Source organism: Phocoena phocoena, chromosome 5, assembly GCF_963924675.1.
Source record: "Phocoena phocoena chromosome 5, mPhoPho1.1, whole genome shotgun sequence".
Lineage (NCBI taxonomy): Eukaryota > Metazoa > Chordata > Mammalia > Artiodactyla > Phocoenidae > Phocoena > Phocoena phocoena.
In genome coordinates this window covers 17,777,101-17,795,663 of record NC_089223.1, presented here as the reverse complement: position 1 = coordinate 17,795,663, position 18,563 = coordinate 17,777,101, and the positions used below count along the sequence as shown (strand labels likewise).

Here is an 18,563-nt window from a genome sequence, read left to right as displayed (position 1 = left end):
CCGCCGCCGCGGTCGCCTGCGCTCCTCCCCGCTCGCCTCCGCACGCCCCCAACCCCGGCCAGCCTCGCCTCCTCGGCGACGGCGGCTTCCGTCTCTCGTCGCTGCGCTCCCGCAGGAAACGGAAGAAGGGCGCAAGCCATGGAGGGGAACCGGGATGAGGCGGAGAAATGTGTCGAGATCGCCCGGGAGGCCCTGAACGCCGGCAACCGCGAGAAGGCCCAGCGCTTCCTGCAGAAGGCCGAGAAGCTCTACCCACTGCCCTCGGCCCGCGGTGAGGCCCTCGGTCCCCTTCTTCCCCGGCCGGTCCCCGGGCCGCCGCGCAACCCGCCCCCGCCCCACCATCGCCCCTCTGGGAGCCGCAGGGCCCCCGGGCCCCACGACCCCGCCCGCTCGGCCCCCCGGACGGTCCTCCCCGACACACCCCCGCCCCGGCCCTGACCGACCCAGCCGGGCCCGCTGTGGACCGCCCGAGACTCCCTCCGCGCCAGCTTGCCTGCGAGATGCCGGCTCTCAGCCGGCAGGCGAGAGTTGCCGGTTCCCCGGTCGGTTTTCGTAAATGTCCAGCTGTCATTCTTCCAGGAGATTCGTCTGGTCCTGCCTTACCAGAGTGGGGCTTTATATCTGGGTGTGTGGGTGTGTGGCCCCCTCCCTCCTCATCTTCACCCCCAAATAAGGTCTAGGCCCCTAATGAAGTGAGAGGAACGGGGAACTCTTGGTGGTTACTGTACAGGTCCCTGGTTCCACCGCCTCTGGGGTAGGAAACACTGTTGCCAAAGCAAACGTTTTCGAACACCTGAGATGACATTGCTTTTCCGAGAGAGAGTTCTTTAGAAGAGAGAAGCACAAAAATGATAGAGTCAGGAATGATTTGCTAAGTAGTATCCGATTCGATAGCACCATAATTATCGGCAAATGAGGCACATGTTTAGGAATAGAGTACTGGACTTCCTTTAGTCTAAGTCCTGTTCTTGTCCTGCTTTCTAGGCTATAAAGTAATTATAGCCAGCATGTATTGAGTGCTTACAAAGTGTCTAGTGTTTTACATGAATTGTTTCATTTACTCCCCAGAACAATCCTAGGATTCATTTGACCAGGTTTACTCATAGGGAAACAGACTTTTTGATGAATGAATGAATGAGTAAATGAATGAAAATAACTTACCCAAGGTCAGACAGTAATTAGTAACAAAGTCAGAATACTACTTGAGCTCTCTAGCTCCAAAAGGCCCTTCACCACTACACTGCATTGTCTGGCCGATAGGATACTGTTTTCACTTGAGGTTCAAGATATTTCCAGGTTAAGACAAATATCAGTAAGTCAGTAAGAATGTGGGGAGACCTGTTTCATTTTGTTGTTGTTTTCTTAATTCTTTTCTACATTGTTAAAGCCCTTGCATTCCGTACTTTTCTCTATCCTTTTCATTACACTGCTGTTAAGTACTGTACCAGGAAGGACAGGAGAGGGAAATGAAAGAAAAAATAGTGATTTTTTGTTTTTAGTGTGGCAAAAACACAACAAAATTTAGCAACTTAACCATTTTTAAGTGTATAGTTCATTCGTGTTAACCATTTTCACATTTTGGTACAACAGATCTCCAAAATTTTGTCTTACAAAACTAAAACTCTATGCCAATTAAATGATTCCCCATTTCCCTACCCATCCAGCCCCTGGCAACCACCACTGTAATTTCATTTAAAAATTTGGCTACTATAGGTAACTTATATAAGTGGAATTATATAGTACTTGCCCCTTTTGACTGGCTTATTTAACTTAGCATAGTGTCCCTGAAGTTCATCCATGTTGTAGCATAAATATAACAGGAGTTCCTTTTTGAAGGCTGTGTAATATTCCGTTGCATATATATGCACCACATTTTTGGCATCCATTCATCATCTATGAATAGATTGTAGTTTCCATATCTTAGCTACTGTGAATAATGCTGCTATGAACATGGGTGTGCAAATACCTCTTTGTGATCCTGCTTTCACTTCTTTTGGATATATACCCAGAAATGGAATTGCTGGATCATATTGGTAATTCTGTTTTCACTTTTTTTGAGGAAATGCCATACTGTTTTCCATAGCAGTTAACGCCATTTTACATTCCTGCCAACAGTGCACAAGAGTTCCAGTTTCTCCACATCCTCACCAACACTTGTTATTTTCTGTTTGTTTGCATTTTGGTTTTTGATAGTGACCATCCTGGCAAGTGTGTGGTGATATCTCATTGTGGTTTTGATTTGCATTTCTCTAACAATTAGTGATGTTGAGCATCTTTTTATTTGCTTGTTGGCCATTTTTATATCATTTTTTGAGAAATATCTATTCAAGTCCTTTGCCCATTTTTAAATTAGGTTATTTTTTTGTTGTCGAGTTGTAGGAGTTCTTTATGTATTCTGGATATTAAATCCTTATCAGATATGTGATTTGCAGATTTTTTTCTCCCATTTTGTAGGTTGTCTTTCATTCTGTTGTTTCCTTTGATGTACAGGAGTTTTTTAAGTTTGATATAGGGCCATTTGTCTATTTTTGCTTTTATTGCCTGTGCTTTTGGTTTCATATCCAAGAAATCATTGCCCAGAGTTAAAATTTTTTGAATTTCTCAACTGTAGGACCGCATGATTTCATTTAGTCATTGTCTAGTCTTAGAGGGACAGTTTTAACATTGAGCATGTAACCACTTGAGACAGAATACCTTGACTTTTGAAGCCTTGCCCCAAACTAGCTTGTAACCTTAATCTTGGGCAAGTTAGATAACCTTTCTAGCTTTTAGCATTTTTGTCTACAAAATGGGACAATAAGGTACCGATTTTATAGGGCTATTATGAGAATTAAATGAGTTAATACATGGAAGGCATTTAACAGCACTCAATTATTTTGGTATCATTTCCATTTAAGAAGTGTGAGGCTTTGAGAACTTTTAAACTTGTAGTCTGTAATTCTATCATACAAGCAACTTGAATCAATCTGCTAATACTAAAGATACTGTAAGATATCAAAGCACAACACGTTGCTCTTAAAGTCATGAACATAGGGAAAATTAAGAAAATAACAGTGAAAGTTAATAGTACAGTGTATTGTACGGCAATATGTGATTACCAAATAAAGTGGTTGATTACAGTTGTGGTGTAGTCTGAAGACCTTATTCAGGTGGAGACTTTGCCTCTGACAGCTTTATAACCAGGGATGAGTTGCTTAACGTTGCCAAACCTTGTTTAGTTATGAGTACAAGGAAGATTTCATCACAGGGCCCATGTGAACATTAGCTAAGTCACATGCAAATACTTAAAGTGTATTTTACATAGAATGTTCTCAGAAGATGTTTATTGGAATAATTTAAGAATTCAGGGGAGGGAAAGATCTAGAACATTTGTATAAGTTTCTGATAAAATATTTAATGTAAAAGGGAATTGAAGCTGTTGGTTAAAATGGAATTTAAAATTTTTATACCTGAATTTCACCCATTCTAGACTACCCTCAAATCCTTGTAACTCAGAGTTTTGATGAATGTGTTTTCATGCTAAGATAGGCAAAATAAAACATTGCATTTTGATTTATCTTATTTTTATATAGTGAATGAGAAGATGTAAGACTAAGTTCTAGCTAAATTCCAGAATTTTTGTCCTCTTTACATTTTATTCTTGCCAGGTGAGAAGTCTGATTGATAAACCACTTTAAAAAGCTGGCAGGAGTTTCCCTTGAGGAAAAGCATCTTCAAATGAGTCTAGGACATTGTTGCTTTCTAAGTATTTAGTTGAGAATATTATTTTACAGTTTATTTATTGCAGTGGACTTCTAAGCAAATTGAATTTTACAGCTTTCAAATATTTTCATACTGTGAGTTTGGTTTATGTTTGAAAGGATGATATATGTATATGTCTACTACATAGGACATATAAATATTCTGGAAAAGTAATGTCAGCATGCGAAAGTAAATTGCATTTTAGTTTCTTAAACTGTATATTTATTGGATTATTGATATGTTTTGGATTTTTACAGAGATACAGTCTCACTGTTTTGTTTTTATTTTTATTTTTTTTGTTCTTTTCTTTTTTTTTTTTTTTTTTCCAGTCTCACTGTTTTAATTCTTTACATTGGTATTTTAATACTTTGGTGTTTCATACTAATTGGCAGGCAGTTTGAAGTATAGATTTTTTTTTTCAGAGAAAAGCATTTTAATTGTTTTCAAGAAGTTCATAGTAATTTGAACCAAGTGGCAGCCTCTGACTTCAAAAAAGGCCATCCTGTGTCTACTTTATTGAGTGGATAACTCACATATAATTTGCAGCATCTATCTGCACAATAGCAATGAAAATAGTCCTCTTTTTATTTTTCCCCTCAGATGAGACATATGTTTGTAGATTTTTCTTCTTTTTTTTTTGCTGCATTATTTTTAAATTTAAATCTGATAAAAAATTCAAAGTTCTGTCCTCCTTTGTCACACTTAAATTGGTAAAATAAAGCTTTTAAAACTGTCATTTCACATCTGTAGTATTATCCAGCCTATTCCTTTCAAGACAATTCCGTTTTCTTCTGTTTCTGACTTAATCAAAATTTAGTGACAAGTGTAAATTATACATTCAGAACAGTTATTTTGATAGCACCAAGTGTTATAAAATGATCTCCAAATTTCAGCTAATAACCAAACTATTTCAGACATTATAGTTGAAGAAAGAATACTGAATTTGGTTTGAGCCTTAATTTAATGGTTTTGTGCCGCTACATCCATAACTGTCTTTCTGATCCTCAATTTCCTCATCTGTAAAATGGGGATATATTTATTCAACAAATATTTACTGAATCCATACTTCTTTGTGGCAGGCACTGTTCTAGGAACTAGGGAGTCAGTGAACAATAAGACAGAGTTCTTCTCCTCTGGGAGCTTACATTCTAGAAGAATGAAATAGGAAGTATCTGCTGGACACAAAAATGGCTCAATTCCTGTCATTCCCCTTTCCTTTCCTGGGCCGCAGTTTTATCTGTAGTCTTCACAGGATTATTATAAGGTTATTTTATTAAGAGCTATAAGAATTTCACGTATTACTATTGAATACTATGGCAAAAGTATTTGGATGGTGCCTTGGAGTTAACAATATAGTATTCGTCTCTTTTCTGTCATTTTTTTAATTACCTATTTAAGCATAAAATAATTACCTTAAATTAGGATTAGTCTCTGTTTGGATTCAACTACTCATTCCCTTCTTAGTTAACATGTAGTTCTCCTTGCCTTGCACTTATTCCTTGTATTATTTATGTATATAGTTATTCCTCTCCGTTGTCAGGAACTATTTTAATGTTAATCATCTTTTCTACTCATAGGGTGTCTAACAGTGTTTTGCATATAGTTGTGGCATCTGTAAAGCCTAGATTTTCTGGAATAATACTTGTTTATATAATTTTATTCCCTTATCAATGAAGACAATTTGTTAAATAAATAAATGAAAAAGTTATAGCTATAAGCCTTTTCATGGTAATATATTCACAAGTGAAGTTTTTCCATGATCGGACAGGTGTGCAAAAATGTATGTATAAGGGTTGTCACTGTAGCAAAAATTTGGAAAGAGTCCATCAGTGGGAATTGATTAAATAAATTGCATTGCATTCATATACTATGCACCTATTAAAAACGATGATGTGCCTCAGTAATTTTCCATCCACTGACCCACCTCATCCTGCTTATTGGCTACAAATTCCCAGCTGTCTTAATGAATTCAGAGTTCAGCCTGCTCTCTCTCCCCTATTGCAATAGTTCTGAATAAGGTCTTAAAAAATAAAGATGATGTGGACCTAGATTTAACATTGAATTATGAACTTAATAAAGGTAAGCTACAATCATATGTAGATTATTCTAATTTTGTTTCAGAATATATAAAAAACTAGATAGCTAGCCAACTAGAGTAACTAGAGTTAAATATACCAAAATGGTTGAGTGATTTTTTTTCTTGTGTGGGATTTATAAGTGATCTTCACTTTGTTATGTCTTTTTTAATGAGCTGAACAACATTACTTTTATAATCACACAAATAAAAGCTGTTTCCAGTTTGTGAGGAGGAAGGAAAAAAATCCTTTTTTCAAATCATGTGTTCTTATTTTAGGTTTTGTTAGTGATGGACATTATATATAACAGGTGTGCAACAGAACCTTATGAAATAAAAACAGATCTTGGTTTTTCACTTTTGGATTATCCACATAACCATTTTTAATACTATATTTACTTTTCCACCGGTCCTTAATACGGAGTATACTTAAAGTAAGTACAAATTACATGAAAACCACAAGCAAAGCTGTTTGTCTGGAAAGTGAACACATAAAATAAGGTTGCATAGTTTTAAAACCAAAAGTAAATGTAATCTGGTTTATAAGTACTGTATCTGCCCAATTAATATTTGTAATACTGCACATTATTGTAGTAACTGAGATCTCATATGATAGCTAAGACATTAAATAAATCAGAAAAGGCCAATGTGTTCTAAATTCTGACAGTATTTGAAACTGAATCCATTACCTTCTCAGGCATTGGTTCCAGTGATTGTTAATCCAGAAAACCTTGCTGATTCCATTTTTAAGATGATAAAACTGGATAGTAAGACCCAGAGGTAATGGAACTTGTCCAAATTTTCACTCTTCTGGAGCCAAAGAGTGCTTGGCGTGAGTGCATGTATACACACAGCCATTGTTAAGCACAGTTCCTATGCATGAAATTGTAGAAAGATTTTCAGTATCATAATAACTTGAAAATTTAAAGCAACTGTATGATCCTGCTTTAACAATATCTAGCATCTAGCTTTTAACATGGAAGATGTCCATGAGAGAATGTGTTTGTGCTAAGAATGAAAGGGAATGTACAGGTAACTCCTAATTAGCATGCATAGGGACTTTGTGGCCACCTGCAAATATAAACACATATAACCACTTTCACATCTGGCTTTAACCATTTTTAAAAAATAATTTTTCTTTTATTGGCTGAAATACTTCTATAAAGAGACACTTTCCCCTCACCTGTCTTAGGGTTACACAGTGTTGCAGTTCATATAGGAAAGGCAGGATATGATAAGTGCTTGACTGCTTTTATCAGTTTTCAAGAAAAGGAGTTGGCTCCCCTTTTCCAAAGGCAGATAATATTATTTTTTAGATCTGGCCAGTGGGAACACCTTTAGGTTAGCTCCTGAGTCCTATAGACACATTCACAATAGTCTTTAATAGTTTCCTTTCTCTGGTATAACAGAAAGTTTCAGGTTCCTCTAGTATATTCCCTATACTAGACCTGGAATCAACCATATCTCCAGTAAGCCCTGGTTTCTTTTAGTGGAAAATGGTGTTTCAGTATCACAATCTGGTACTAAGGATGCTGTGGCTAACAGATTGTTCATTGTTTCTGAGCCTTTTCAGTGTACAGACTAGGGAATTTTTTTTTTAAATTAAAACAGCTAAATAAGTTTATACTAGTAAGACCAATTCAAGTTAAGCACTTTGGGGTGTTTAAACTTTTCTCACTTCTATTTCTGTTTTTTTCCTTCCACAGTAGTAATCCTGGTTTTCAAGGCCATGGCAAATGATAGACTGTGTCATGATTATTTATTTGCTTTATGCCACATCATATACATAATAGTTTCAGTGTAATATTACCAATACTACCTCACTGATAAAAATTACTGAAAACAGTTATATTTTCTTTTCATATACTCTCTCTATTTTCCCTCCATATTTTAGCTTTTTAAAAATTCTGAAATACTTTCCAATTTATAGAAAAGTCTTAAAAATTGTGTAGACTTCCCTATGTACATTTCACTCAGGCTTCCTATTTGATAAAATTTTACTGCATTTGCTTTATTGTGCCCTCCCTCTCTCTCCCTGCTATCTCTCCCCCACCCACACACATACACAATTTGTTCTTATTATATTTTTTCCTGAACCAATTAAGAGTAAGTTGTAGACATGATGTCCTGTTACCCCTAAATAATTCAGTGTATGTTTTTTAAGACAAGGACACTCTTACATAACAACAGTATAACCATCAGATTCATGAAATTAATGCATGTACCTCATTCAAATTCTGCCAGTTCTCCCAGTGATGTTTTTGATAGCAAAAAGGACATATGTTGCATTTATTTGGCATATTTTGTTCTCTAGATATCTTTTTTCTTTTTTTTTTATATTGGAGTATAGTTGACTAACGATTGTTTAATCAAACAATTAACAACGTTATGTTAGTTTCAGGTGTAGAGCAAAGTGATTTATTTATACGTATACGTGTATCTATTCTTTTTTCAAATTCTTTTCCCATTTAGGTTATTACAGAGTATTGAGCAGAGTTCCCTGTGCTATGCAGTAGATCCTTGTTGGTGATCTATTCTAAATATAGCCATGGGTACATGTCAATCCCAAACTCTCAATCCATCCCTCCCCAACCCCAGCCCCTCGCAACCAAACCATAAGTTCATTCTCTAAGTCTGTGAGTTTGTTTCTGTTTTGTAAATAAGCTCATTTGTATCATCTTTTTTAGATTTCGCATGTAAGCGATATCACATGATATTTGTCTTTCTCTGTCTGACTTACTTCACTTAGTATGATAATCTCCAGGTCCATCCATGTTGCTGCAAATGACATTACTTTATTCTTTTTTAATGGCTGAGTAATATTCCATTGTATATATGTACCACATCTTCTTTATCCATTCACCTATCAATGTACATTTAGGTTGCTTCCATGTCTTGGCTATTGTAAACAGTGCTGCAATGAACATTGGGGTGCATGTATCCTTTTGAACCATGTTTTTCTCTGGATATATGCCCAGGAGTGGGAGTGGGATTGCTGGATCATACGGTAGCTCTATTATTAGTTTCTTGAGGAACCTCCATACTGTTCTCCATAGCAGCTGTACCAATGTACATCCCCTGTCTTTTCTTTCTTGATCTCGGCATTTTTGATGAGTGCAGACCAGATATTTAATAGAATTTCCCTCAATTTGGGTTTGGCTGACATTTCCTCTTATGAATCTTTGGCAGGCATACCATGTTCTTAGTGTAACTTATCAGGAGACATGTTATGTTGATTTGGTCCTTACTGGTGAGGTTAACTTTGATCACTTGGTGAAGTTGGTGATTACCAGGTTTCTCCACTCTAAACTTACTTTGTTTAGCCCCCTCTTGTAATTAATAAATATTTTGTGGGAAAATACTTTGAAACTGTAAATGCCCTGTTCCACAACAAACTTTCACTAACTCCTTTTAGCATCCATTGATGATTCTTTTCAGAAGAAATTTCTGATGGTTGCCACATGTTGGTTTTTTATTCCATTATTTCTTCTGCAGTTTATTAGTTGGCACTCAACTTTATTTATTAGTATGGATTCATGGATTCCTATTTAATCCATTATTATCGTTATTCATTTTGATGCTCAGATTGCCTCAGATTTAGTCAGTAGGAGCCCCTTCAAGCTGGCTGCTATGTCTTTTTGACCTGTCCTCATCATTCTTTGAACTCCCTTACTTTCTGGCACAAAAAAGTTTTCAGGCTTACGTTTTACTTTCTCTGCCCTGGGAATCACTTCTCTCCCCAGGAGTCCTGATTCTTTCTAGTGGATAATGGTACTTAGAAACTAAGATATAGACACTTGATAAGCTCGTTGCTACAGGTATGTCATTGCCTCTAGGTCCTCTTGGTAGAGCTAAGAAATATATGTATGGGGACTTCCTGGTGGCACAGTGGTTAAGAATCCACCTGCCAATGCAGGGGACACGGGTTTGATCCCTGGTCTGGGAAGATCCCACATGCCGTGGAGCAACTAAACCCATGCACCACAACGACTGAGCCTGCACTCTAGAGCCTGTGAGCCACAATTACTGAGCCCACGCGCCTAGAACCTGTGCTCCGCAACAAGAGAAGCCACTGCAATGACAAGTCTGCGCTCCACAACAAAGAGTAGCCCCCTCTTGCCACAACTAGAGAAAGCCGGCGTGCAGCAATGAAGACCCAATGCTGCCAAAAATAAATAAATAAATAGATCTTAAAAAAAGAAATATATGTATGTATGAATGCATGTATGTGTGTATGTTGCATGTATGTATGTGTATGTATATCTCTGTGTTATATGTGTTTGTGGGTATACACATGCCTGTAGTAATTTAATCTCTATTAATTTTGCAGTCTGTGCAAAGATTCACACACCTCCGTTTGAAGTCCACAGGGTTCATTCTAACCTTCTGTGTTTTCATATTTGTAATTCCATTTTTTGTTTTTTTAAAATTTTATTTTATTTATTTATTTTTGGCTGTGTTGGGTCTTCGCTCCCGTGTGTGGGCCCTCTCCAGCTACGGCGAGCGGGGGCCACTGCTCGCTGTGGCGTGCGTGCCTCTCAGTGCGGTGGCCTCTCCTGCTGCAGAGCACGAACTATAGGCACACAGGCTTCAGCAGTTGTGGTGCACGGGCTCAGCAGTTGTGGCTTGCGGGCTCCAGAGTGCAGCCTCAGTAGTTGTGGTGCGTGGGCCTAGCAGCTCCGTGGCATGTGGGATCCTCGTGGACAAGGGCTCGAACCCATGTCCCCTGCATAGGCTGGCGGACTCCCAACCACTGTGCCACTAAGGAAGCCCCCTGTAATTCCATTTTCTGAGAGTAAGAAATGTGGCTCCCGTTATTATCAACTTACTTATTTGTTCATTTTTCCCCCTGTATGTAATAAGTTGCATTTTTGATCCCATTGGTGCAGGCCTATCAAGCTTAGCCATGCTTTTGGCTATGAGTGCTTCCTTGGTCCCAATAAGTTCCTTTGGTCCAGGCTTCAGCTGCCAAATGAAAATGAAAGGAAGAGAAAACAAATGATCTTTTTTTTACAAGTAAAAGGAAAGACAGAGGGATCCTACCATTTAAAAAATATTTGAACCTATCTACAGTGTCAGAGCATATTATTACTACATACTATGTGCTCTCTTTTAATTGTAGTTCAGTTTTAACTCAATAGGTCACTGTACATTTAATGTTCACCATCAGTCCTTATGTCATTGTATGTCTAATTTTGGATTTCTAAAGCCTGTTCTCTAGTAGATTTCTAGGAAGGCCTTGTGGGAACTATGCTCCCTAAGTTCTGGAATGTGGAAAACAGTTTCAGCTGTGGGTCTTAATGCTTGAAGTTAGTGAGGGATACAAAATCCTTGATTCAGATTTTCTTTCTTTTGGTATCTAAATATATATTTCTATTGTTTTATGCAAGTACTGCTGATGAGCAAAGTCTGATGACAATCTGATTTTCTTTATAAGAGAATAAGCCATTTGATCTTTTTGACTAGATGCTCAATTAATTTTACTAGAGTATATCTTAATGTTGGTTTTTCTGGGTCAGTATTCTTAGGTACATGATTGGCCCTTTCATTATGTGGTTTCAGATGTTTTTATTTTTATTTCAGAAAAGTTTTCTCCAATTATTGTTATATTGATTTAATTTCCTTTATTTTTCTTCTTCAGGACTCATTATATGTATGTTGGATCTTCTTTAACTATCTTTGATATTTGCCATTTTCTTTCTAATTTTTTGCCTTTTTCATTTGTTTTAGTTAAAAAATTGTACTTTTTATGTTCTCTTTCATTTACACAGCAGTTCTGTTGTGTTTATTAACTCTTTGTTTCTTCTAGTTTAATTCTTCTTTTTTGAATTGATTTTTCCATTTCTTTTTTTTTTGTCTCCTGAGTTTTATCACCTAAGCTATGGGTAGATAATCTGGGGGGGGGGTTAATTCTAATTTATGTTCTTTTGTATTGTGAATAATTTTTAAAAGTCTTTTCAGCTTGTTTTGAAATAGTAGGTTATAGTGTTTACCTATTTTGTTGGCAAGTCTTTGTGGTGTGCTTTCATTGTGTTCAGAGATTTATCCTGTTCTTTTTTTTTAATGTAACTTTGTATCAGATTTCACTTCTATCATTTTCTTTTATTCATTTTTATGTGAAGTTAGTTAGCCTTTCTAAATACACAGAGATCTTCTCCAGTTTCTGTGTAATGTTTGAAAGTATGTCACCTTGCTATATAAGATCTCACTCCTTTCTCCTTCCCCACTTTATCTGGAATTTTGCTTTTCTTTTTTTTCTATTGCCTCTCGTCTCTTCAGTTTGGATCCTGTTCCCAGCAGTTTCTCCTTGGTGTGACTTTGTTCTGGAGGAGAGCTTTGACTGATTAGTTTTGAGAATTGTAGTGACTGGATGCCCTTAAGAGTTATTGTGAACCCTTTCAATCATATGCTATTGTAGTGAGCAAAACCCATTACTTTTTATTCACTTTTCTCATTTTCGCCTGCTCTGCTTCATAGAGAGTCCCTGTTGGCTATTTTGCAGTTATTTTGTTCTGTGGACTGGTAAAATGCCCTGTTACTGTCCTCTGCTTTTCCCTGCACAGATGATACTATCCACATAGATCTTGTAGCTATTGGTGGCTTGTCCCCACCTTCTTGTATTTTGGGATTTTGTACATGAGGTTTTGATTTTGCTGTCTAATTGCCTCTAATTTATGAGGTTTAAAATGTAAGCTGTTGTCTTCCCAGAATTTCCACAAAATTTTTCATATTAAAAAGTTGTGAACTACTACCCACTAGACCGTGCTGGCTTCTGCTCTCAAGGTTAATGTGATTGCATTAAATATGAACTAAACTATAGTTAAAAATTAACTATATGTTATTCTTATATTGTTAATAACTACTAGATTGGTGTCTAATTAAGAGCCTTTCTGTACCATCTACAGCTAGATTGTTATAAAAACTGAATATCGTATGTCTTTGGTGACCTCTTGAATGCATTAGCTAGGAAAAAGATATGGAAGAAATTTCTCATATGTAAAATTTTAAGAATAATTATCGGGAGTTCCCTGGTGGTCTAGTGGTTAGGATTCAGCAGTTTCACTGCTGTGGCCTGGGTTTAGTCTTTTGTCAGGGAACTGAGATCTCACAAGCCGTGTGGCAATGACAATGCTGGATTTTAAAAAATATATATATAACAGCTTTACTGAGATGTAACTCACATACCTTACAATTCATTCAATTAAAGTATATCATTCAGTGGGTTCAGAGTTGTGCAACCATAACAGCAATTAATTTTAGAACATTTTCTTCATCACAGAAAGAAACCTCATACTCACTAGCAATGACTCCTCATTTCTCCCCAATTCTATTCTTCTCTCCCCAGTAACCCTTGGCAACAACTGATCTTTCTGTCTCTGTAGATTTGCCTATTCTATACATTCCATATAAATGGAATCATACAATATGTGGTCTTTTGTGACTGGATTTTTTCACTTAGCATGTTTTCAAGGTTCATCCATGTTGTAGCATATATCAATACTTCATTTTTTAAATTGTCAAATAATATTCCATTATATGGACATATCACCTTTTATTTATCTGTTCATAATTTGATGGACATTTCAATTGTTTCAACTTTTTTCTATTACGAGCAATACTCTTATGAATATTTGTGAACCAGTTTTTGTATACATGTATGTTTTCATTTCTCTTGGGTATACACCCAGGGATAAGATTGTTGGGTCAAATAGTAACTATATGTTTAATCTTTTAAAGAACTACCAGGTGATTTTTCAAAGTGGACATAGCATTTTACATTACCATCAGCAATGTATAAGGGTTCCCATTTTTCCATATTCTTGCCAACACTTGTTATTGTCCATCTTGCTGATGATAGTCATCCTAGTGGATGTAAAGTGGTATCTCATTGTAGTTTTAATTTTCATTTGCCTAGTGGATATCGTTGCGCAACTTTTCATGTACTTATTGATCACTTGTATATCTATTTTGGAGAATGTCTATTCAGATACTTTACCCATTTTTAATTGAGTTTTTGGTCCTTTTACTATTGAATTGTAAGAATCCTTTATATATTCTAGATATATGTCTCTTTCAGATATATGATTTTGTAAATATTTGTTCACATTCTGTGGATTGTCTTTTTACTTTATTGATGATATTCTCTGAGGGGCAAAAGTTTTCAATTTTGATAAGGTCCAGTTTCTCTTTTTTTTTCTTCTGCCACTTTACTTAATTTGTCAAATCTAAGAATTTTGGACTAAATCAAAGTCACAAAGATCTACTCCTATAGTTTCTTCTAAGAGTTTTATAGTTTTAGCTCTTACATATAGGTGTGTGATCTATTTTGAGTTAATTTTTGTGTATGGTGTGAAGAAGGGGTCCAGATTCATTGTTTTTTGTATAGCTCTCCAGTTGTGCCAGCACCATTTGATGATCCACAAAATCTGATATGTAGTATGTTCATTTTTCTTCAATTCCATTTTCTTGTTTATATTATGATTGTTTCTCTGATACATGAGTTTTTCTAGACTCTTCTCCTTTCCAACCCATTTGTGATCTAGTTACATTTTTGTAATTGATTTCTCACTTAAATGCATTTTGCTCAGAGATTGTAGTATATTATAATACTAATTATTTGAGATTTGAAGAGGATAATATTATGGTCTAGTTATAACATAGTCAATTTTCATTCCTTGTGTGCCTGTAAAGAATGAATATTCACATTTGTTGGATATAATTACTTTATGTTTCTTAGATCAAACTTGATAAATTAGAAGTTAATGTCATTTGTATCCTTAGTAATTATTTAATCGACCCAGTGTCAGCTTTGGATTAAAAGTGTGTTAAAATCTTTTACTGTCAAGGTGGGTTTCTCTGTTTTTTCCTTTTAGTTCTGTTGATTTTGTTTTTTCAATGTTTAGTTTTAACTCATTGTGGGAAGTTTCAAGCATACCCAAAAGGAGAGAGAATAGTTTAATCAATCCCTCCCACCCTCCCATCTTTAATCATTATGAATATACATGGCCATTCTTATTTCATATATTCTCTCTACCCTCTTCTGTGCCTCTCCAGTATTTTCTAGGAGATCCTAGACATATACTGTTGCTTTATGGACTCAGTTTAGATTTACTCACACATTACCACAGTGTTTGCTCCACAGTATTTGGACCTCATGATGTCCATTCCCTTTTACATCTCAGCCTGTCTGCAAGCATTTTCCTTTTGTTCAAAATATGTATTTTAAGTATCTTCTAGTGAAATCTTAGTGGTAAATTTTCTCAGTTTTTATTTGTTTGAAAATGTTTTTATTTTAATCTTATCTAATTTTCAGAAAATTAGTGCAGAACTGAAGTTGACAGTTATTCTCCCTAAGTATTTTGAAGATATTACTCACTTAGCTGCCATTGTTGCTGCTGAGAAATAAATAGGAAGTCTAATTTCTGTTTCTTTTTAGGTAATCTCATTGGCTACTTTAAGGACTATCTTTTTCTTTGGTATTCTGCAGTTTCACCATGATGTGACAAATAAAAGTATGTCATAAGTTATTGGATGATAGTAATTTTGAGTTACTAACATTAAACTTCTTAATATTCTACTTCTGAATGGTGATCAGTAGTCTGTCAACAGCTAAGTACATAAGGGAATGCTTGCTATTTATTTTAAAAGACCCTATGGTGTATCTTTCTGAAGTACACAATTTGTCAGCTTTATAACTTTTTTCTCAAGACCACGTGTATGTAAACAGAGATAGTATGCTTTCTGTATCTTTCCACAGCACTATTGGAAATAATTATGAAAAATGGAAGCACTGCTGGAAATAGCCCTCATTGCCGAAAACCGTCAGGTAGTAGTGATCAAAGCAAGCCTAACTGCACAAAGGACAGCTACTCTGGTAGTGGTGAAAGTGGAAAAGGCTACACCAAAGACCAAGTAGATGGAGTTCTCAGGTAGGAATAAATAACTTATGTGTCCATTATAACTGATACTAATATAAGTTTAATGTCATAACACCTAAAAAATGGGTTTGGATTATAATTCAGTAGCAGAACAGACATTGAGGAATTGAACTCTGGGTGTCTTATGCTTTATATTCTTTATGAAATCAGTCTGTAAATTACCAACTCTGGAAGTTTCCATCTTTTAAAGTAACTATAAGCCACAAAGCTACTTACAGAAAGAAATTTTTTGAGGCAAATTGTTTCAGTTTTTGACACAGTACAGTGTTTAGATAACAATATTGAAAGAGGATAAAGAATTGTTTTGTCATATGTATATATATATGAAAGCAGGAGAATTTCATATGAGAAGAAGATTGAGGGCAACTGCAGCAGCATTTTCAATTTCCTACTTATATTAATGAAGGATAGTTTTTTTTTCTGTTTATGTTCTTTCTTTAAGGCTATCTTTATACATATGCAAACACTATAACGTCCTCTCCTTTTAATATTTTTCTTACTCTGATCATTCTGTCTCAGTGTTTTAGTTTTACTTCATGATACACTTCTACTTAAAGCAGAAGAATTAGGTAGAATTGGAAAATTAGGAACTGGGTTTTGGAGATTGACTTTATTAATTTTATAATTAAGAAAAGATTTTCTGGAAAGAAAATGAACTTCTGAGTATGAAACACTAGAGAAAATACTGTTATGGTCTCCTGCTGTAGCTTAAGGAAACTGTATTGATGTTGTACTGAAATTGCTGTCTAAGGAAACTGAAGTATAAGGATGAAGGACTCTGAACAGTGATTAATTGGATAATTCAACATAGACAGTGAATAGTACAGTGAACTAGCTTAAGTGAAAAGTAGGTAAAGCTAGTTTTCTTTCTCTTTTGACCTTTCTTACCTATTTCTCTTTTAATCTTATTTTCTTTCTTTTTTCACCTTTTTTTCCCCATTCTTATTTTTAGTTAATTCTTTTTTACTCACCATAATTTTGAATTGAAGTTATTTTTAAATCAAGTATCGATGTATTCATATTGTGCTTTTCTTCATATATATTCAGATGCTAAAGCTTGAATGTAACATTTTATCTGTGTGACCACAATAAGAAACAAAGACTCCATAATCATGGTAAAGGATATTTGGTTAGCCTGAATGCTAGTGAAGTACTTTGAGAATTATAAATAATCTTGCTAATGACTTTTATAACAGTAGTATTGTGTCAGAGGTGGCTGAATAAGTGAGATAAGTGAATAAATGAGATCCTTGCTTTTGAATTTCTTTAAGAAAAACCTTTAATTAAACAGTTTGCTGAAATGTGTTTCAGGAAACCACATCTCTCCAAAAACAAATTTTATTTTCTTGTAGAAATTACTTTTTACTGGGAGAACTTGTTCTCAGTAAAAGACCTAAATAGAGTGAATTGTGTGAAAGATGAAAGATGTTAGTGGGTGCAGATCCCCTTTGTATATGGCCAGAATTGGACAGATGGAAATAAAATGTTGAGGGAGTTCCTGTCTTTTGGGTCTGTGTTCTCTATGAAATTGGAGATGAAGTTATCCTCTGACAGTTAGAAGAAAAGAGATGAGATTGAAAGCTTGAGAAGAGTGGTAAAGGTATAGAATATTCGCAGAGGGGAAAGGCAGATGGAATGGGATGATTGCTGGCTAGCACTGTGGACCCAGCCAAGTTTGATACCGAATTTTTATGGAGTACAAGTATTAGCTTAGTAGTATACCTGTATTAGAGATTGTTTCTCTTATCAATAATTTTAGCATACCTTTTTTAAGTTAAATAAATGAAGTTTTTGTCCTTTGGGGATAAATATGATCAGAACATTCTTTAATAGAACCCCTAAGTTATTCAAAGTATTTCTCTTGGTATCTTATACTGAATAAGAGTTGCTTAGCTAATCATGTAACACTTACTCGTTATATTAGCCTTTGTAAGTGTCGTTTTAGTGGGGTAACAGATCACCAGCAAACACTTACATGCTGTGTGTTTTTGTTTTTGTTTTACCTATACACAGGGGATTTTTCTGAAGAAAGCCATGTTATCTTGGTTAGCACGATTATGCAAACAAGTTGCCCAGTGACAGTTTGGCTCAATGGGAGAAGCCATGCAATAATACTGCATCCATTGCATAAGTAAGAGCTAGGTTACAGTAAGACTGAAGAAAAAGTGTGTAACTTTGTAAAAACTCATATTCTGTGAAACTAAGCACTGTTTGTTGTCTTTGCATTGAAATATATTGAAAAATTACAGAGCAAAAGGTGTCCTGGATCTAATTTAAAGAGACTTTTAATATCTCATAGAAAAAAAGCCCATCTTTTATTTTAAAAATTTACAAGATCAGTGAGAAATCATTAACTGGCCATCATTATATTTATCAATTAGGAACACTTCTGTATAACTGTTAAAATTATTTGAATTATGGGGATTTCATTAGGATTGGATTTAAGCTGTAGTTCTTTAAATGAAAAGAAAATAAACCATTGTGCTAAATTTATAAAATAAATAATCCTTTGTCTCAGGAGTAAGGAATTATTTTCCTAAACACCAATTAAATTTGAAGTTTATTTAAAAATCATCTATAATATATGAAAAAAAGAATAGAAAGAGACCCCTCCTTCCACAGCCAGAATGCCTTCTCACACATAAAGGAAGACATAAAAGTTGAGCCATGCATACATCTCCCCTGTTGAGCTCCCAGACATATCTTTCTGGCCTTTTTGCACAATATTTTCTTCCAAGGCAGGTAATAGATTACCTCTTTTTTCTTTTCTTTTTTCTTCCTTCCTTCCTTCTTTCCTTCCTTCCTTCCTT

General features: G+C 35.5%; 1 protein-coding gene across 2 annotated transcripts in view; it reads left to right on the top strand.

Annotated features, from left to right (window-relative positions):
- The window catches only part of DNAJB14 (DnaJ heat shock protein family (Hsp40) member B14), a 46,501-nt gene continuing 27,938 nt past the window's right edge, over window positions 1-18,563 (top strand). The window contains exons 1-2 of one of the 2 annotated variants that reach the window (XM_065877587.1): window positions 1-271; window positions 15,573-15,744. In XM_065877587.1, the coding sequence (XP_065733659.1) occupies window positions 139-271; window positions 15,573-15,744 (305 nt within the window). In that variant the 5' untranslated portion in view covers window positions 1-138. The remainder of the gene's footprint in view (window positions 272-15,572; window positions 15,745-18,563) is intronic. The other variant, XM_065877588.1, reaches the window with a different exon arrangement.